This window comes from Meriones unguiculatus, chromosome 21, assembly GCF_030254825.1.
Source record: "Meriones unguiculatus strain TT.TT164.6M chromosome 21, Bangor_MerUng_6.1, whole genome shotgun sequence".
NCBI lineage: Eukaryota > Metazoa > Chordata > Mammalia > Rodentia > Muridae > Meriones > Meriones unguiculatus.
Genome location: NC_083368.1, coordinates 46,214,491 through 46,236,643, shown reverse-complemented (window position 1 = coordinate 46,236,643; position 22,153 = coordinate 46,214,491). Strand labels below are relative to the sequence as shown.

At 43.5% G+C, this 22,153-nt stretch overlaps 1 protein-coding gene across 2 annotated transcripts in view; it reads right to left on the bottom strand.

Annotated features, from left to right (window-relative positions):
• Window positions 1-2,786: 2,786 nt before the first annotated feature.
• Window positions 2,787-22,153, bottom strand: part of Met (MET proto-oncogene, receptor tyrosine kinase) — a 114,134-nt gene continuing 94,767 nt past the window's right edge. For both annotated transcript variants that reach the window (XM_060374043.1, XM_060374044.1), the window contains exons 17-21: window positions 19,321-19,502; window positions 15,482-15,591; window positions 14,151-14,316; window positions 5,228-5,364; window positions 2,787-5,128 (exon numbers count right to left, since the gene is read on the bottom strand). In XM_060374043.1, the coding sequence (XP_060230026.1) occupies window positions 4,918-5,128; window positions 5,228-5,364; window positions 14,151-14,316; window positions 15,482-15,591; window positions 19,321-19,502 (806 nt within the window). In that variant the 3' untranslated portion in view covers window positions 2,787-4,917. The remainder of the gene's footprint in view (window positions 5,129-5,227; window positions 5,365-14,150; window positions 14,317-15,481; window positions 15,592-19,320; window positions 19,503-22,153) is intronic.

Sequence of the window (22,153 nt, the reverse complement as noted above, 5' to 3'; positions counted from 1 at the left end):
CCCTTTATCACTGTCTATCGTACTTAGCATTTCCATTGCTATGATAAAGTATCATGACCAAGAGTACTTTGGGGAGAAACTCACAGTTCCAGATTACAGTCCATCACCAAAGGAAGACAGCAGCAGAGCATTTCAATCACGGTAGGAAGCTGAGGCTGAAACTGAAGCGGAAGCCATGGAGGAGTGCTGCTGATTGGTCTGCTCACGGCCTGCTCAGTTTGTTTTTTCTTTTAAATTTTTTTGTTGGTTCCTTGTGAATTTCACACCATGCACCCCAATCCCACTCATCTTCCAGTCCCTCCGTATTTACCCTCTGCCCTTGTCACCTTCTATCCAAATGAAAAAAAAATATTGCCATGAAAAGTGGTGTGTCACAGTGTGTCCCACAGTCTGTTCTCTTGCCCAGTGTTGCTTGCAAATGTTCACTGCAATGAGTCATTGGTTTGGTTTAGCCTCTGTATTCTGCTATATCATCAATACTGGATCCTCACTGGGGACTCCTCTCAGATATCTTGTTTCCCCGTGTCATAGAGATCTTGCAGCTTTGGTTCTGCAGTGTCGGCCCCTTCCCATGTTCCAGGAGCTCACAGATGGGGCAGATGTCGGGGAGGACCAGCTCAAAGCCCTGGCTCTGGGCCTGGGTGGTAGCTGAATTGGTTAGCCAGCTGGCTATTCTGCTTTGCCAAGGCGATGGGTGGGATCAGCTCTCCCACACCCACATCACCAGGGCCAGCTCTCTCTCACTGCAAACTCGAGGGGTGGGGCCAGCACACCCAAGTGCTGCAGCTGGCGAGGGGTGGGGCCAGCGCATCGCAGCCATTAAACATCAACATGGCCCCAGGCAGCTGCCTGGACCATGGTTGCACATATGGGCTTTGGTGGCAACATGGGCCACAGACATAGACATGGATGCCTGCCACCCAGACATGGCCCTCGGTGGCAGCAAGGGCCTGGACATCACCATGGCCTCAGGCAGCAGCACAGGCTGGTCCTCACCACTGTAGCAGCTCCACCTCCCTTCGTAGTGCTCGAACTGCTCCGCTTCTCTTTCTCTCCACCACATACTTACTTGCTCATTGTAGAGGTGCCAACCTGACCAGTAAGTGGACCTCTGTCAATTTGTTTTCTTATACCCTCCAGGACCATGGGCCCAGGAGTGTCACTATCCCCAGCAGCCTGGGACCGCCCACCTCAATTACCAGTTAGGAAAATGTACCACGGGCTTGCCCACAGGCCAATTTGTGGGGCATCTTCTCGGCTGAGGCTCCCTCTTGTCAGATGACTCTAGCTTGTGCCAAGTTGAACTAAAACTAGACAGCACATTGCCTATATTACTTTTAGGGCAGGATTTCCATTACCCAAACCTTGCTAAAAGGCTTGTTTTGGAGATCCCCTATCTCCGCCGACAGGAGCTGTAGTTAGAGGCTGCTTGCCATGCTTGCCTGACATTTCTGTGGGTTCCCAGCATCCGAACTCTAGTCCTCATGTTTGTGAGACAAGCATTTCAACCACTGAGCTATCTGCCAGCCCATGTTGCTGTTGCTGGCCACTTCAGTGTCAACTTGACATAAGCAAGAGTCAGCTGAGAAGGAGGAGAATGTTGCCACTGAGGAATGGGCAAGACTGAGACTGGGGTGCATTTTCTTGAATGATGACTGATGTGGGAGAACCCAGTTTACTGTGGTCAATGCCACCTCTGGGCTGGTGGTCTAGAAGCTACACAAAAGGAAACTGAGCAAAGCCATGTAGAGCAAGCCAGTGAGCCACCCTCCTCCTGGATTCTGCTTTAGTTCCTGCCCTGTGTGCTTCCCTGACTTGGCTTCCTTTTACTGTACTATGTAACTGTAAGCTAAAACATACCCTTTCTTCCACAAGTTGGCTTTGGTCATGGTGTCTTTTCACAGCAATAGAAACTCTAACGAAGACAGTCTCTTTCTTCAGAAGGTTCTTACTCACATTTCCTGTGTTGGTGTCCACCAAATGTCACAGGAGATACATAGGTATGAATTTTTTCTTCATGGTTTAAAGTGGCAACAGGAAATGTAACTGCTGGTTCAGTCCAGTAATTCTAAGTATCAAATACTAGGGATATAAGGATGACAGGATTCTGTCTTCAAAAGACAGAGGAATGAATGAACTTTGTGTGAGACAGCATCTCTTGGCTAGAAGCCTGGGTGCGTACAGGAAATAAAGAATTAGCCCCTACTGCATTTATCAACATCAGTATAAACTTGGATTTTTAAAGAATCAAATATCCCCATAATGCTACACAATTCTTAGATGGCTGAAATGCCATCTTTGAGTTACTTTATCATTACGAGAATGTAGGGATAAGCTGAATGTAGTTTCTATGATAACTAAAGGTCCCAAAGGGTGGGTGCATGTGCATATAAAAAAGGGGGATTTTGAGGGGCAAAAAGACATCTCTTTCCAATGGCCACTTGGGTATCCATCTTCCTGTAAACTGTGCCTTATAGCTCCTTTGGCATGCCTTCTGGCTCATGGATATTCGTTTTGCTGGAGAAGAGCCCCAAGTTAAAACAGAACAAAATGCTCTAGCAGGAGAAGGATTGCCAGAAAAATGCAAGGAATTAAAATCTCAGGACAAACCATCCTTAGCAAAACAGAGACCTCCAGAGAGTCAGGCTTGCAAATCTAGGAAGCTACTGCCCTTACATTATAGAATCAGCATCTGGGCTATGGAGGAGTGCCATGGAGCCAGGTGAAATCAATTATGTAAATGAGGTAGCTAATCAGGCATGACTAGCTATAACTGACTCACAGTATACAAGATGTCACGTCACTTTATTTTAACTGTATGATTTATCAGAACAATTATTAACATACAAAGTACCATTCAACTCAACTGCAGGTATAGGCAGTGACAAGTATATAACTCTTAGGAGAATGATTTACTCACACAATCTGTCCAGACACATTACCCTAGGAAGGTTCATAAATAGAAAATATGATTTTCACATTGCAGCTTTCTAGCATGTATAATATACAAGTATAGGTGTTTCTCACAGCTCTTTCTGTTCTTAATGTATTCCTTTTCTTGACCTCATAAGGACAGTTAACTTCTTCCTAAAGAGCAGATCTTTTTCTTGCTGTCCACCATTGACAGTGCTCTGTGACTCAGTAATACCCTTCATAATTATGAAGTGGTAACATTTGATTTGAAATAAATCTGGACTACAGTTCCTTATGTGTTCTGATATGTTCCAACACCATAAAGACCTGTTGATTGCCATCATTTTCCTGCAACAACAGCCAAATTCAACTATTTCGTTTCAGCAGAGCACACCCATGTCATAGCTTGCTCTATTAACCCTTGGCTTCAAGTCCTGATGATGTAATGAGGGTGGGGTGTACTGGCAATCAGTGCATTTCCTTATCACAATTTACAGCCATTTAAAAAAAATCACGCTGCTGTCGATCCAAGTCTCACATACCTCTTTTGAAACATTCACAGTGCAGTATTTCTGTGGCTTAACGAAAATTTTTTACATCATTAAAAATAAACATTTCTATAAAAATATAATACTTTCAATGTTTACGCAGACAAAACCAGCTAAAGTAACCTAAGCCACATGCACTATACAGTAGTAAGCACAAAGTTCCACAGAGCAAAACACGTCCAAAGTCCTGTCCAGAGTAACTATTCATCCAACATGTTCAATTGACTTTTCATTTGTTTCTAAAATAGGCTTTTGTTTAACCTAAAATATGTCCCAATGCAAAAAAAGAGACTCCCCAAAAAGTGTTGTTTCCAATTGTTTTAGGTGAGAAGTCTCCACCTGAGAAACATATTTCTAGTCCATTGACCCTTTCTTTGTTCTAAACAAAGAAATGCTGGAAATACTGAATCTTTCAGACAGTTTTATTGTCCTTTAAAAACATATTGAGCTGCCTTTAAAAAGATTTATCACCACAAGTTACTTGTTTTCAGAGTTGCATTAAAAAACAGATAAAAATTTAATTGTTCACATTCATTATATCGGAAAAAAAAAACTTTCTCAAATTTTTGTTTGTTGGGACAGGATCTCCCACTGCAGACCATGCTGGACTGGAAATCATTATGTGGCCAAGGTCGGTTTCAAACTTGTGACAGTCTGCCTGCCTCAGCATCCCTAATGCTGGGGTACAGGTGTGAGCCACCGTTCCTTGCTAAACAGCCGAGTTTTAAAGGATGAATATTTTACTGTAACAAAGTTATTTCTTGAAAAATCTCCCTATTGTCGTTTATGTACAATACATAAAATCCCTGATAATTTAGAAAACACACCTCATGTCATGCTATTTTGGAAATAAGTGCATTGTCTGTGGATATTCCTCCAACCAAAGGAATGTGTATATAAAAGTTTAAAAAGGAATGTTTGCCTGATGGGTAGACAGCGTCAGAAATGGAAAATGTTCATGACCACAACACAACAAAATATTTTAAAAACACTGGAATTCCAACAAGCAGCCTGATGGAGCCACCACATTTGTCCTGCAGGAGGCCATCTCTTCTGAGTTTTCTATGAGAAATCTTCAAACTTCATTGTATCATCTCCTCACCAAAAATAAAATGTGATTTTAAAAACTTCAACCCAGCACTGAGATTTCAGACTCCGATGAGCAGGAGTGTTGTCGAAGCTGCAGGCTGCCATTGACGCCCAACCTGTGGGGCCAGGCTTCTCTTTCTGGTGCATTGTCAGAGGAGAATTTCCTCAGAGTTCAGGGATTTAAGCAGCGAGTTAATGCCTCATAGTGGTGCAGTTTTGGCAAAAGCAGAACAAAAATAAAAACAGAACAATAACAACAGAGACGTTGGGTGACCTCTCAAAGGCCAGGCAGTGAGAACTGTTGGAGAAGGTATAGACTGTTGTTTGGGCTGGCACTGTTTCTTGGAAGGGGGCTGGCGGGCCTCCATCATGTGTTCACCTCGCCATCAACGTTGTCTTGGGAAGGCAACAGAGAAGGGTACGGAGCAACACATTTGACATTCACATAGGTAGCGTTCACATGGACGTAATGCTCCCCGATGAAAGTGGAGAAGATTGAGGATATCCTGGAGACCAGTTCAGAAAAGGATGGACGCATTTCAGCTTTCGGGTGCCAGCATTTTAGCATCACTTCATACCTGTTTCAGAAAGATGATGTGAGAGACACAAAGGCAAGCGTTTCTGTAAAAGTCATGAGCTTTCGACACATGAAAGACCTCACCGACATTCTTACTTACAAGGGGTCTGGACAGTATTCTGGTTGCAAGAGCCTTCTGCCTTGCAGCAAGTAGATAGTGATATCAAACGTGTTCACATCGGGATAAGGAGGGGCTCCTCTTGTCATGAGCTCCCAGAGAAGCACACCAAAGGACCACTAATGAATCAAGACAGAGGAGAAGCTTGGTGAGAGAAGTAACCACACGACGAGAAAGGGGAAATCCGTAGGTGTGTGTAATTAATCCTGGCTTGACATACTTTACACCTAAAAATTTTCCCTAGAGACAGCTAGTAAGCTATGCATTTCATGGCCTGTTTAAACCAGAATGAGATGAGGTATAGATTACAAGCAGCTATAGTTTTTAAAAATATGTGTTTAAAAATATAGTTTTTAAAAATATGTGAAGTCTACATGATGATTAAGACTTAATCTCTGGTCAGTGGACATTTGTTGAGTTCTTTCTTGTAGGGTCAAAGCACCAACATGTTCCCATCTTCTCCTTTAACAGTTTTGCCACAATTTTAGATTTTTATAGATAAAAATGACCTTCCAGAAATAAAACAGATTAAAAATTCTGTTTATACATTCTTGTGTGCCTCTGTGAGTTTATGTCCACCATGTGGGTACAGATCCCCGTGGAGGCCAGACGAAATCAGAGCCCCCGACACTGTGATAGGTGAACAGGGAGCTCCTGATATGGCTGTTGGGTAAAGAACCCTTGTACTCTGCAAGAACAGTCGCTGCTGATAGCTGCTGAGCTATCTCCAGCTTTAGGGATCTAAGTCCTCCTCTGGCCTCTGCGGACACCGGGCATACACGTGGTACGCAGACACACAAAAGCCCCAAAGTACATGCATTTAAAGGGACAGGAACGGTAACTATATCTAAGGACAAAGCGCTTGCTATGAAATCATAAGGACCAGAGTTCTTATCTCCAGCCTCACAAAACATGGGCAGGCATGGCAGTCTGTCTACAGTCCCAGACTTTGGGAGGCAGAGACAGGGGACCTCTGGGGGCAAACTGGCTAGTTATGCTAGTTAAACAAAGAGCTACAGGCTCAGCAAGAGATCCTGCCTCAGTAAATATAATGAAGAGAGACTGAGAAAAACACCAAGTATCAACGTCTGGCTTCCATAAGCACACACACTTACATACACATGAATACATGTACAGACAGGCACACACACCAGGCTCACATACACATGCAGAAAAGGGGGAAATGTCACCGAGTCTAAATGTTAATGTTAAAAGGGAAGCTCTAAATCAGTGTAAGTAAAAAATCTGTATTAAAAGCAGAACTAATCACATTGCTAGGCAACACAGTTTTCTATTGAAAACTAATTCCAATGAATCTGAAAATGCTAACCCTGCCAGATGAATGCGAAACAGCTGTATCAGTATTTTATCAGAACAGAGGGACATGGAGGGGTTGGGTGAGCCATAAAAATCCCCACATACATCTGAATCCGCAGTGGCACAAACATTCAAAGACTTCCTGACCTTCAGATCATGTTGTGTTATTGCACTTCACAGAGATGCATTTTCTCGGTCTAAAGCTTCCTACACAGAATAGCACAGGTCAAGTGCATCTTTCCCCCCCGCTCTAGCCCCAGATACGTGACAACGGTGACAGGTGACAAAGAGGTAAGTCAGCGCGTGCAGGTCGCCTGTGCTGGGGCTCAGAACTTTAGTTCTTTCTAAGCAACGTTTTCAGGCCATTTCCATACAAAAGAGCCAGTAGGAAGTCTGGGTGGTGGTGGGTGGTGTGTGTGTGTGCTACAGAAAGAAAATCCATAGCAAACAGAAAGAAGTCAGAACCAGATATAAAAAGGGCTAGCAAGAGCCACGTGTTTAGCAAGGAGAATAATACATGTCTTTGACTCCCTGAGACAGAGGGAAACTAGAGAACTCCAGGCTCAGTTCTCTAGTTGGAGTTGCCGAAGCAATCACGTTAATGGCTCTTTCCTCTGCTCTGTACAAGAGCACCGCCCCCATTTCTTCAAATGATTTATTTATCGTTATATGTGTGTGAGAATGCACACATGCTATGGTGAGTGTGTAGAGGTCAGAGAATAACTCCCAGAATTCAGCTCTGTCCTGCCTTGTGGGATGGGGGTGGGGAGCAGGGAGGTCATCAGACCGGTGGGTAAGCACCCCTACCCACCAAACCACCTCGATAGCCCTTAAGAGCTCCCCCACCTCTTTCTTAGGAATGGGGAGACTTCTTACCCTGTAGTCTTGTTTGGCCTTAAACTGGCAGCGACCTTCCCACCTCTGCCCCTGGAGAGCTGGGTTATAAGTGCAAGCCACACTGTCCTATTCAAGAGTCTTTAAGATCACTTAATGCTTTGATCAAATGCCCTCCCAGGAGGGAGCTAGAAAATGTCACTGTCAACTCAGCCTCTCGTCCATGTTTTTCAGGTAAATCTTACTCTGTAAAGTTATTACGGCGCAAACGCTTGAGCTGTAGAATTTGAGTTAAAATTTAAGTCCACTGAACAAATATCTATTGACCTTTGATCCTGTACAAGTGGGTCACTGTCTAAGTTACTAGATAGGTCCCAGGGCTGATTAAACAGTATTGTGCAATAAGAACACAGCTGTAATAGAGATTGATGCTAGAAAAGAGGTACAGCTGTTGTGCAAAATGAAAGGGCACCCAGAAACATTATGGGAAGAGTCAGGGGAAAATGAAGCTCAAGGAAGAGGCAAAAGTTGTCTCGGGGGTATAGGCATCAGCCTTCTAGATGGAGTGATGCAGCAGCAAGAGTGCACACATGAAGCTGGGGCATGGTGGCACACATCTGAAATCCTAGATGTAGAAGCTGAGGTCGAAGATTAATGAGTTTGCAGTCAGTCTGAACTACTAGAGCCCCTGTCTTAAGCCCTCAGCTCCCTCCATAAGCAGCATATATTTGTATTTTTAGTGGATATCTAGTACCGGAGAAGTCACACTTCTAACCTGTGGAGCAGATGCCGGGGAGATATGGTTAAAACAAAACTTCGAGGGGAGGTTTGCAAATGTTGAAAATGGGCTAAGCTGAAATCCATCTGTGTGCATGGAGACCATGACCACTAACATGCTTAAGGTGACAGAAGGATCTAGGGGCTGGCGACATGGCTCAGTTGGTAGAGTGCATGAAGCCCAGGACTCCACTCCAGCACACATAGAACCAGGCACAGTGTCCCATGCCTATAATTCTAACATCTGGGAGGTGGAAGCAAGGGGATCAGGAGTCCAAGGTCATCCAAAGCTACACTGTGAGTTTGGGTCCAGCCTTGACTATATGAATAGGACCTTGTCCAAGAAAAAAAAATGGAGAAGCTGATTCACAAATCCTCAGAAGGAGAATTCTGAATAAGGACAGAGGCGTGTGCTTCGTTGTAAGAAGCCTACAAGCCTGCGGAGCCTTACTCCAAGTCTGATGGCTGAAGAGCGTCTGACATATCTGTAGCAGATAGTGCAGGCACCACGCCCTTCCCACACTGTTGTTTTATTTAATCCTTAGACTGGATTAACAACGATCATAACCTGGAAGTGTGAATAACTCTGTCAGTGTTGCAAGGCCAGAGCTGTAGGCTGATCAGGTCCAGGATCTGTAATGGACAGTGTTGCGGATAACATGTTTTTGTTTTGATCCCAGGTGTGCAATATGGGACGGATTCAGATTGTCCACAGCAGCAGACTATTTGCCTCATGTGGGCTCTGAGAGGGGCTCTTTGAAAGCTGCAGATAGTTTAATTCTGAGAGAGAATAAATGCCAGAGGCCAGAGAGTGTTGAGTTCTGATAAGAAAGCTGCTGGTGCTTCCCCCTGCTGCTTGTGGTTACTGTTGTTGCAGTTTGAGGAGAAATCAGAGATATCCTGAATCGAAGATTGAACTTTCTTTTCCCAAGGAACCCGACGGCCCTAACCAGCAGGAAGTAGCTAAAGAGAACTCCACTCCCTCTCACCACTAACCTTTCTCTCCTACCCAGTATTGGGGTGTTAGAAGGGATTGGGCTGGAGAAGGAGGAAGAGGGGAAAGAATATAAAATAGATTAAAAAAATACAATAACAGGAGAGGGAATAGAGATTACATCTTAGGCAATGACATCAGAAGTTGGTGGATTTATAGGACAAAAATTAAAGGGACACAGCTTCCAGAAAAGCATTGTACTAGACTATCAGAAAACATGTGCTTGTTGTGTACCCAGAATATGCAACTCAACAACTCAAAACAAAAGGGGTTAGAGCTGACATTCCACCAAAAATTACAAGAATGGGACAGCAGGCACTTACTATGCTCAACATTAGTAGTCATTAGTGAAATAGAGACTAAAAAAGAAAACCCAGCTTTATTAGATTGACTTAACCTCCCGAAATCTGACAATGCCAAGTGTGGGTGAGAATGCTGAAAGGCTGGAACTCACAGAGATCACCAGTGGGGAGATAAAATGATATAGACATTTGGCACTGTCTTAAAAAATATTGAATTTGTACGAGTGTTACTTCTAAACATCTAAAACCAAAGAAAAATATGCAAAAACCTTTAAGCAAATGTCTTGACAATTGTAATTATGTATAGTTAACTGCTGAACAATAGAATCCTTCAGTTGGTAAGTGAACAAATTAAATGGTGTATGTATACAGTAACCCACTACTCAGAAGGACAAACTACTTCCTATGGAATATGGTACTGAAAAAAAAAAAAGAAAGAAACTAGAACTAGTAGATGGTTCAGAAATTCCCACTTCTGGGCATATATCTAACACAACTAAAAAGAACAAACCGTTTGCTTACTGCAAGTTCATTGCAGCAAAGTTCATAACAGCCATGAGGAGCAAGACATCTAAATGTCTAATAATGGATGAATGAAGAAGATGAAGCTTATATACACATTAGAATGTCACTCATAGAAAAGTAAGTCTTATCATATGCTACAACATGGCTAAACCTTGAGAACATCACATAAAGTGAAACAAGCTACTCATAAAAGGACAAATGTTTCGTTTCACTTCTGTGAGGTATCTGATACAGTTGAACTCTTAAAGGCAAAAGTGGAAGGGTAGCCAAGATCTGGAGAAAAATGAAAAGTTTTTATTCAGTTGATGCCCTCTCAGTCTTGCTCGAAGAAAAAGTTTTAGATATCTGTCATGTCAAAAGTGCCACAGTGAACACTGCCATAACGTATGCATAAATACGGATAAAATGATAACTTTCATGAGTTTTCAAGCAACTAAAGACTGAACCCACCTATCAAAAAACTACTGACAGAGCAACATGTATGTTCTCAATGCATTGTTCTGAGTGAAGTTGACAGACATAAAAGGCACAGATTATGATTCTGTTTATATAACATTCCAGGAAAAGTCAGTGATTTCCAGGTCCTGAGAGAGGCTGAATATAAAATGGCACAAGAACATTTTTAGGGTGACAGAACTGTTTTATACCCAGATTGTGGTGGCAATGGTGACACAATTGTCTTCCTCTGTTAAAACGTGAAGTGCTAAAAAGGTCCACTGAAAAAGATGCGCAGTAGGAAGATTGCAAAATGGTGGCATCTAGTTAAGGATTTGCTGGATGAGGAAATAATTTGATTTTGAGTGTAAGAAAGTCCTGATGCTGAGGCTGACCTTCAGGCAGGGTCAAAAGTCATTGTTGATAGAATGATCTCAACTATTGGGACATTTGATCCCTGAACAGATCCTCAAGGAAGCTACTTAAGAATGAAAAGTACAACCAAGAAGTAGGAAGAAAACCATGTGGCACAGTGTCTAGAAGCCAAACGAAGTGGGTATTTCAAGGAAGGGCTGGATGACTGTGGGTGATGCCTTCTGAAAGATGAAGCAGAATGGGGGCCAAAAAAAGCCAGCTGGACTAAACAAGTGAGGATGTGAACTTTACTGAAGAGATTGTTCGAGGCGAGAGCCACTGAACAGCACTGCTGGGCATGAGTAATTTCACGGGATGTGATTCCTGTCTGATAAGAATACACCTAAGAGTATTTGGTGTGGCCAGATTTCACCTGGGCATTGGCTAAAACAGAGAACCTATATATACATAGGCACGTTTTTGCTTGTAGGACTCGATCTACTTTCCGTTTACTACATACTTTTGGAAATGTTCCATGTCAACATTCAAAAGACTATGCTGCCTTTGAAATGAAACTTTACACAAATTATTCCATGCAATTAGCGATTGTTTGTCAAAGCAGCATTGTGTGTGGTTTACATAGCTCAGTACAGTGTCTTTCTGTGAGAGGGAGAGAGACTGCATTGATGTTCTGCGGTTTCTTTTAAAAGTTTGTTTTAGTGTTTGTGTTCTCAGGATAGGCTTTTCTTGTTGGCGTCTACTTTACAGGTAGGTTATAGAATTACCTGATTATCGGTTATAATCAAAGACACTGGAAATTTCAGCTATGTTATAGATACTATTGCCATCCAGTTTTAGCTCACTTGCAACACCCCAGAAAGTTCCCTCTGTAATCATCCCCATTCCAACTCTTAACCTCAGGCAACCACTGATCTGTTTTGTTTATAGCTCTGCTTTCTAAAAATTTCTCAAATATGGAATCATTGGTCATTTTATCTTTTGAGTCTGCTTGCTTTCACTTCACATAATTTTGGAACTTTTACCTACACTATGGCATATGACAGTCATTTTTGTATACTGCACAATGGCTTTGCATCATGTAGGCATATCATCGTGTGTGTGTGTGTGTGCGTGTGTGTGTGTGCATGCATGTGTGTGGAGGCCAGAGATCCTTCCTTAATGGCTATCCACCTTATTTTTATTTTGTATGTACAGGTATTTTGCCTGCACTTATGCCTACCATGTGCTTGTGCCCACAGAGGCCAGAAGAAGGTGTTGGATTCCCTAAAACCAGATTTATGGAAGGTTGTTAGCTGCTACATAAATGCTGGAAGAGCAATAAATGCATTTAACTTGCTGAGCCATTTCTTTAAGCCCCATCACCTTCATATTTTGAAGACAGGAATTTTCACTGAACCAAGAGCACACCAGTTTGCGTAGACAAGATGGACAATGAGCCCCAGGTATTGTCCTGTCCGTTTCTGCCACCCCAGGGCTGGAACTGCAGGTGTGTACTGCATTGCCAGGCTTTTATGTGGGTGTTTAGGGACTACACTCAGGTTCTATCCCTGCATAGCAAGCACTTTTCAGACTGAGGCGTGTCTACAGCATAAGGTATGTCACATTTCATGATCCATTCTCTAGGGATGTTCTGATTTGGGAGCAATTTTAAAGAATAGTACCGCAGTCATTTAGATGTAAATCTTTGTGTGGGCATGCTTTTCCTTCATGTGTTTATTAGCTAATGAGTCATGCATGTATTTGGTATAATGCCCATTCAGATCTTTTGTCTGTTAAAAAAAAAAAACTGGGTTGTTTCATCTTGTCTCCTTGCTATTGACTTGTTAACACTGGTTCTCTCTCTCTTTCTCTCTGGTAGTTACTCTGGTGGTCAAGTCTGAAGGAATAGTATGTTCTCTGAGGATAGGTATGCTCTTACCTTATCTTTCCTTCCTTCCTTCCCTCCTTCCTTCCTTCCTTCCTTCCTTCCTTCCTTCCTTCCTTCCTTCTTTCCTTCCTCCCTCCCTCCCCCTTCCTTCCTTCCTCTCTCTCTTTCTCTCCCCCTTTCTTTCTTTCTCTCTCTCTCTCTTTCTTTCTTTCCATTTTTCCTTCCTTCCTTCTTTCTCTTTCTTTCTTTCTTTCTTTCTTTCTTTCTTTCTTTCTTTCTTTCTTTCTTTTCTTTCTTTCTCTCTCTTTCTCTCTCCCTCCCTTCTCCCTCTCTCTTCTCTTTCCCTTCCTTCCTCCTTCCTTCTTTCTTCTTCCTCCCTCTCTCTTCTTTCTTTTCTTTCTTTCTTTCTTTCTCTTCCTCCCGCTTCCCTCCCTTCTTTCTCTCTTTCTCTTTCTTCCTTCCTTTTTCTCTCTCCCTCTTTCCCTCTTTCTTCTTCCCTCCCCTTCCTTCCTCCCTCTCTCTCTCTCTCTCTCTCTCTCTCTCTCTCTTTCTGGATCTCATGTGCCCACAAGTCTCTTTTCACTACCATGGCTTGTGACATACTTATTGAAAACAAACTATTGGTCACTTCCCATTAGAGTCCATGCTTCTTCCTCACAGGGTCAGGACCTAGATGAGCACTACTTCTTTGACTTACCCATAGAGTGCCCCCTTCTCCGCTGGCTGACAAGGGAGTGAGATGACTTCTCACTAGCACCCTCAGTCCCTATCCCACGTCATCTCTCTGCAGCTGCCAACATTCTCTTTTGAAGGTCACATCCTCCAGGGACATCTCCAGGATGTCTTGTGTGCTGACGGCACAGATTTGTGGCTGCATCCTTCAGGGTAAACCATTAAATGCTTTTCTAGCTAAACATCACACTTGTCCGGACTTGCTGCATGTGAGAGGACAGTGTACTTGGGTTTCATGCAGCACTCACACTCCGAGGATACTCTAGCCTCGGAAACCATTCAAGTCCTAAGAGGCCAAACAAGGTCAACCTTTTGAACCAGTGAGGACAGTGGCCTTGCTGCTTCCTCTACCCACATCCCTTTTGACATTTTTCTCTTCCTCTGGCTTCCATGGTAGACACTCCTAGGACTTCAGGCTTTCTACCTGCCTGCTCACCTTAGTGTGTAGATTCTTTCAAATAACTTCTTTTGGACTCTCAAAAATATCATTAGCATAGATTTCTGTGTGTGATGGTGTTTGGAGACAGGACCTCTAAGAGGTTACCGGGTCATGGGGGGTGGGATGCTTCAGTCTACAAGTATTTTTGAATAAACAAGGGAATTCCTGAATATAGTTTGTTACGGACTGGACAATCAATTCCAGTTTTACACATGAAGATACACTGTAATTAATGGTATTAAAAAAAACATGTTATCATACATAACTATGGGAAAGAAAGAGAAATTTAGGAATGAGCACTATATTACCACATCCGACTTTGTCGTAAACTTCTGTGTTTGCAGACTCTCTAAAGCCATCCACTTCACTGGCAGTTTTGCACCTGTTTTGTTGTGGACACTGTAGTATTCTTTATCGTACATGTCTCTGGCAAGACCGAAATCAGCAACCTTGACAGTGAATTTTTCATCCAACCTACAGGAGAAAAATCATTACTGACTGAAGTAGAATAATTTACAACAGTGCTGAAGGTCTATAGATTTTAAAAAGTACCTCCAGTGTTAGAGATTCATAATTTCCTCTGGCCTATTGACTGACGTTAAATTACAGTGGAATTCCTGAATAAAAATGCTTGACATTTACATTACAAATTCCACCGGCTGAAGAGAGACATTACAAATGACATGGCATTTTGCTGTATTGTAGGTCTGGAGAAAAGGTAAAGCCAGATTCCACCTAGCTTTCCTTGGATGCAAAATAAACAGGGCATCAGGCCTACCCAAGGCAGTCACCGACATCAGCAGTCTTCCTGAGTTATCTTACTGACAGTATGTTCCATGGAATGGAAAGGCTATGGAACTGCTATTTTACTTCGTTGTTGTTCTAAAATAAGCTAGCCAGCACATAAAACTCCCAGGTGCCATCAGTGAGGTAACGAGAGAAGGCAAAGCACCTGGGAAAGTTGTCCTGTTAAAAAACGAAAAATGACACCAAGACAAACACTTTCTCCTAACTAAGGCTGTGTATCCTTTGTTTAGCATACTTTTATGATGTTAGCCCGAGCGAAAGCTAGGTAGAAAACTAATAGCCTAGCTCCTTCATTCACACATACCACGAGCCATGAATCAGTGCTCTTCGAGGGAAAGCAGGGACCCAAAGTTATAAACTGTTGACTGTTGTTCCACAGCCAGGCAGCCAGACACAAATAAAAAGTCTTTGTATATTCACTCCCGGATACCATTTTTGGTAGCGCTGCTTCTGCAGGCTGATTTCAAAGCTGCTGTTGGGAGTTACACTGCCCGGGTATTCCTGTTAGCCAGCTTTTCTTTTTCACTGTCAAACGCTGAAGATCGAATTCTCTCCCCCGGAACACTAATACAGTGTGAAACCACAACACTGGAGAGTGCTGGTGGGAAGGACCCAGAAAAGCTGGGGTACACAGCAGCTGTTTGAGATCCCCTGCGGAGCAACCTTTTAAATGCTTTGTTTGATAAAACTAAAAGCCCCACCTACACCCAGGGGCTTACGCGTCCACTCAACTAGGCCAGGAAAGACGGACTTCTCCCTGAGAAAACATCCTTACTTGGGAGAAACAAACACTTCATTTGTACTTTGCAAACAGAGACATTTTCATACTTACATGCAGTTTCTTGCAGCTAAGTCTCTGTGGACAAACTTTTTGCTGGCAAGATATTTCATGCCTTTGGCTACTTGAAGACCAAATCCTATAAGATCTTTTACAGTTGGGTTCTGCAATCAAAGAGAGTAGGAAAAGCATAAACTAAGCACTCAGTGTTCTAACAGTGATCTCAGAATATGGCAATGTTTATATGACTTATCTTGTCTCAAATAATAATTCATGCCCTGTGGAGAGCCACAATTATTTGTTACGTAGTACTGTATACAAAGCTCCAGTCTAGATGAGTTCTGTAAATTCTATTTATTTCATACACGCTTCTGTTTGGGTGCTGTTACAGTCTCTATTTTCCGGATGGGCAAATACTGATGTCTTGAAATATAGGTTTTGACAAATTGATCAGGAGATTGCTCTTGTTGAAAAGATAGTTTACTTCTCCCAGTTTGCAAAAGAATGTAGCACACCACACGTGCAGGGCTCTGTGGGAGAGCATCAGGGATGGTCAGGAGGCGGTGAGGGAAAAGCATGGGTGAGATATTTCATTGTAGTTTCATTGAAGGTGTGGGACAAGGGCAGCCTTGGCTCCTTGTTGGAGCAGGCTTTGCAGATAGGGCTGTCTCTTGTGGTCTCCTCAGGCCTGGCCCTAGGAGGATCCGTGAGGAACCCACAGCTGCTGCATGGGTTGGTTTGCATTTGAAAGGCACACCCTAAAGGCTACTTCAACAAGTTAGCCCCAAAGGGACAATCCCGCTAGTGGTCAGCAAGGCTCTGGATGCCAAAGCAGCTTGGTAAATGCAGAAGATCTCAGAGAAAAATCAAACCTCTCCTAAGTGGTTTGTTAGGAGATCACTGAAGTCTGTTGGAAGCTCATGGGAACTAAAGCACCAGTTAGCCACCAGCACAGACAACAGGGAGATCCCCTGCTCTGCAAGTGTCACCCCCAAAGCTGCAGGAGCAGAGAGAAGGCTTTAGTAACTGTAGGACTGAAATCTGAAGTTACAGATCTCACTGTGGCTCACAGCCCTGAAAAGGGTCTTTTTTTTTTTTTTAGGTAGAAACTCTCATAAAACTTTATTTCTCTAAAACTATGTTGTTGTTACTGATTCACACTATAGTATTCTTCACAAATGCAGAACTTTATTTTTATTTAAATTTAGTATTTATAACTTATTCATGTTATATCCTGATTGTAGCCCCCTCCCCCCTCTTCCCCCAGTCCCCTCCCTATTCCTAAGAATGGAGGAACCCTCCTCCCCTACCATCTGACCCCAGCCTATCAAGTCTCATGGAGACTGCCTGCATCCTCTTCCTCTGTGGCCTGGAAGGCCACCCGACTGGGGTGTGTGTGTGTGATCAAAGAACAGGCAATGGAGTTCATGTCAGAGACAACCCCTGCTCTTCTTACTAGGGAACCCACATGGAGACTGCTTATGGGCTACATCTGAGCAGAGGGTCTAGGTCCTCTCTGTGCATGGTCCTTGGTTGAAGTATCAGTCTCTGCAGGCGCCCCTGGGCCCAGATTTGTTGGCTTTGTTGGTTTCCTTCTGGCACTCCTGTCCCTTTTGGGTCCTTCTATTCCTTCACTCTTCCATAAGACTCCCTGCACTCTGCCCAAAGTTTGGCTGTGAGTCTCAGAACCTGCTCTGAATCCCTGCTGGGTGGAGTGTTTCAGAGGGCCTCTATTGTAGGGTCCAGTCCTTTTTCTTCTCTTCAGCCACTTCCGGTGTCTATTCTATTTGCCAAGAAGGGTCTTATTATCCATAATGGGCTGTCTCTCCTTCAGTAGCTATCAAGGAGCTTGTGAGCACAATATTCCATTGAGAACCCGGACAGAAGGGCTGCAGTCCCTGCTAGTGCACAGCCTGTGGACAGGCCACATCTTGGAGCCTAGACATCCCTTAGGCCATATGTACTAGGTGCCAGTAAACGCTCTCTGGGCTTCGGGAGGCCAGCTCCTGTTCTGTAATGGATGGCAGGACATCTCTCTCATGCTTTAATCCTGGGAAAACAGTGCTGCAGAAAAGGTATATCTAAGCTGACTTACTGACTCATCAGAGAGATGACAGAGTTAACCTGATGCTTGTGAAATGTCAGTTCACTTTATCTGAAAAAAAGAAATTTCACATCCTGAGGGTGTTTTATTCTTTTGGCTGAAGAGAAACGATTCTTTCATGTCCTAGAACTCATTTGGCTTCATGTTTATGCAACCATTTTTGATGAGGAGCAAAGCCACTTGGTTGACTCCCACAGGGCCTGTGTCAGCACTAGCCAAGCCTGAGGCCATCAGGTCAGTTTAGTTCTGGAGCTCCCCACTGCACTCTCCTCAGCCCAGGTCTGGCCAAAGCTCACTCAACCTCATGTCCTGGTATAAGTGTCATGCAGAAAATGCATCTCTCTCTTTCTGGATCTTTCCTCTCTCTCTTTCTGGATCTTTCCTCTTCTCTCTGGATCTCCTCTCTCTCTGCACTTTTCTCTCTCTTCCTCCCCCTCCTGAGCTGCTCCCAATAAACTTGCATTTATATAATAAAGAAAAGAAAAGAAAAACTCATACCCACATTAGCTGTAGTCATTTTTTTGTAACCCCCTCATTTATCCAACTAACATTTATTAGGAGCCTACATGCTGAGCACCGGAGACACAGGAGTGAACAAAATCCACGAAACTCCTACCCCGTGAGCTAGTGTGTATGTGAACATACACACTTATAGTGATTATCTATTTGTTTATTGTCTAGTACAACACTATTTGGTATAACATACAGTAAGATACACATTTACTTTAATAAAGATAGACAAGACGTATCATAATATGTTTTTAACCCAAGTTTTCTAAAATAGTATTTCAACATTTGATCAATATAAGAAATTATTTGTGAGATATTCCTCTTTCTTATAAAGCAGCATTTAGCTAGGTAGCCGAGGCTTGGACTGGTGAGTAGTTTTTTTTTGTAACACTCAAATGCTTGTGTTGGAGCTGGGGAGTAGCTCAGGGGGTAAAGTGTGTGCTTTGCCAAGCCTGGGAACCTGAATTCAGACCCCTGGCACCCACCTAAAAGCCAGGTGGGGTGGTATTGATATGGCATATGATAATCACTCACTCTTTCACTCGCTCGCTCACTCACTCACTCACTCACCCACTCACTCCTGAGCAGGGGCCAGAGACAGGCAGATCCTAGAGACTCGCTGGCTAGCTAATTTAGGCAAAGTGCTGAACTCCATTTTCAGTGAGAGACCTTGTCTCAAAAACTAAGGCAGAGAAAGGACTGAGGAGGACGCCCAGTGTCTTCACTCACTTTCCCCTGCACAAGTGTTCCCATAGGTGCGTGTACACACACCCAGCACACGAAACAAAGAACCAAGCGAACAAACAAGCGGGCTGGAAGGATGTCTCAGTGTTAAGAGCATCTGCTGCTTCATCAGGGGACTTGATTTGTTGCTCTGCCCATACATGGCGGCTCATAACTGTCTGTAATTCTAGTTCCCGGAGGTATGATGTCCCCTTAGGGTGCCGGGCACCAGGCAAGAACACTGTGCACTCATATACATGCAGGTAAACACTCACACACATAAAGTGAAAATAAAGTAAAAGCTTTTAAGAGAAAGGGGGCTGGGGAGACAAGCCAAGAGGTGGTGTCACGTGGCTTGTAATGTCGGTATTTGGCAAGCTGAGAGAGGCAGACTACAGAGAATTTGAGGCCAGACTGGGCTACAGAGTTAAGTACTAGGTCAGCCTAAAGTCGCCCCGTCTCACCTGCCAAAAATTGAAACAATCAAACAAATACGTTTAAGGAATGGCCAGCGGACGGCTAATTTGCGAGGGAATAAGCTTAATAAAGTACTCACGTGAGTCTCATTTCGGATGAAATTTCGAAGATCTCCGTGTTTCATATAGGGCAGAACCACCAGAGGGGATCCCTCGCTCCGAAGGCAGATCCCCAAGAGTGAGAGAACATTGGGATGACTGAAATCTTTCATGATGATTCCCTCAGTCAGAAACTGGGAGACTTCCTCTATATCTGTGATTCCTGGGAAATTCAGTGTTGAGATGTTAGCTTCAGAAGGGGACAGAGGACACTTTTTCAGATTTAGACAGAAATAGCAAAAAATATAAAAACAAACAGGTGACATCTTGTCTGGATGGTGCTTCAGCCTTAGGGCGTTCTTTCTACAGTATGTCTAGTGAAGGTGTGTCCTGGCAGAAAGTTTTTTTTTAATTCACTTTCCTTACCTATCATGAGAATCCTATAACGAAGAACTAACAACGGAAAAGTATAACATCTCCTTTTAAACATTTTGTTTTATTTATTACTATTAGTGTGTGTGTGTTTCCATGTCTGTGACTGTATGTGTGTGTGTGCTAGATGATTGTGATCCACCAATGGTGGCTGCTGGGAACCAGACCTGAGTCCCCGGAAAAGCAGGACGCTCTCTTAACTGCTGAGTCATCTCTATAGCCTCACACAACATCTTTTAAAATGAGCTTTATAAGACATGGGGACCTTCAGAAATGGAGATCTAAGCACCCAGGGGAACTGTTTCTTCTATGCTTGGATTTGATGAAAAATGGACAGCTGTGGAAAACATGACTGGATCAAAGCCTGTGACCTCATGAATGGCAACCAGTTGAAAGGGGACCCAGCAAAACTTGTCTGTTTAAGTATTCTGTGTGTGTGTGTGTGTGTGTGTGTGTGTGTTTGTGTGTATGACTGCATCTTTCCTTCCTGGGTATAAGTAGGGCCCTTTCTAGAATGACGGTCTTATAAGTAGCCATCTGACAATACGAGTAGGAAAAAAATTGTGGCCACCTAGCTCAAAAACAGGAAGGAAGAAGATTCTCAGAATATTCCAAAGTACTATGCCTGGCTTTTGGGAAGAGTGACTCTAGTTTCTGTGATCTGCCTTGGTCTGGGAGGAGTTCTACTTTATAAGGCCCACTTTGAGGAATGAAGCAGCCCTGGAGTCAGAGAGGTGGCAGACAGGCAGAAAGAGGCTAGTCAAATGCCCTTTAGTTCAAACAGTTCAGCAAACCAAAGCCCCGTATTGTAGGGCATTGTTTCCCGAGCCTCAACACTGTCACAACTGCTCAGTGCCATCAAGTTGCCACTGACATGTTTGTACAATAGAGTCCTGAAAACAACCGGTCTCAGGTAGGAGCCTAGATTCTCTTAGACAGATTCCTGAAAACAAAAACAAAAACAAAAAACAAAGAAGCACACTATTCCATCCGGGCAGTGTCCAGGGCCTGGGCTGTCAAGCGCTGTTCTAGTTGGTTAGATACTGTCTGGCCTCACGGTCCATGTGGTGTCTGTTGCAAACACTTAACTCGATTGTTGAACCATGAAAGTATCGGCAGCAAATGACTGTGTCTCAATGTCTTGCCCATGGAAACAGCGTGTGGGCCATAGCTCAACGGTTAGTGATCTAGGAGAATTTGAGGGCCAACCACTAGAAGCCATGTACAAGTAGCTCCCTGTCCCTGCTTTGTGCTGACAGTTGATTTGAGCCCTGTATATGTAAGTGCTCCAACCCTGAGCTACACCCTCCCCAACTAAGTAGGTGATGTGTGTTTGTGTGCATGCAGTATATTCACGTGAGTGAGTGTGTGTGTGTGTGTGTGTACAGAGGCTAAGAATAACATCCAAGGACCTGCTGTTTGGCTCTCTGTACCAGTCCTCTGAGACAGGGTCTTTCGCTGTATTTGGACCGTGGCTGGTGACCAGCAAGCCCCAGTAACCTCTTGCCTCTGATCCCCACAGTACTGGGGATATAGCACTTGTGGCCATGCTGTTTTTGTTGTTGTTGTTGTTTGTTTGTTTGTTTTGTTTTGTTTTTTATGAGTCCAGGGATCTGAACAGAGGTCCATATGCTTACTCAGCCATTACTGTTACTCACCGAGCCATCTCTCCTCTAAATAGTTTATAGTACAGTCCTTTCTGATTATGTCTAGAAAGACATACTGAGGGCACAAGAACACGCCAATGAAGAGTTAGCGAGCATTAACATAAATTTCACTAGTATCTCTTTGGCGTTCATGACAACGTTGGCTGCTTTTTAGAAACACTGTGCATTCTAAGGCCTGGAACAGATGACGACATCAATGCCGATGACAACAATAACCACATAACAGGGACAGAGCGTTTTCTTGGGGTTAGGGCTGTTCTGAGTGAAAATGGCAGCACGCTTTCCTTTGAAGCCAGTTGGTGGATCAGTATACGTAATCTACCACAGTTTGCTTCAGGAGTCAATGTGGACTGTCCCTTTAATTATTTTTGTGGTGAAATATCCAACAAATCCATCCAGAACGATGCTCACCATGGAGATTCGATTTATATGTAAAAAAGCTGAAGCAGTTCTGGGATAGAGTACCTGGCAGGGAAACCCATTAATTCTTTTTCTCTCTCTTTCTTTCTTTCTTTCTTTCTTTCTTTCTTTCTTTCTTTCTTTCTTTCTTTCTTTCTTTCTTTCTTTCTTTCTTTCTTTCTTTCTTTCCTTCCTTCCTTCCTTCCTTCCTTCCTTTCTCTCTCTCTCTCTTTCTTGTTAATTTTTTTATTAATTACACTTTATTCACTTTGTATCCCCCCATAAGCCCCTCCTTCCTCCCCTCCCGATCCCACCCTCCCGATCCCACCCTCCCTTCCCCCTTTTCACGCATGCCCCTCCCCAAGTCCACTGATAG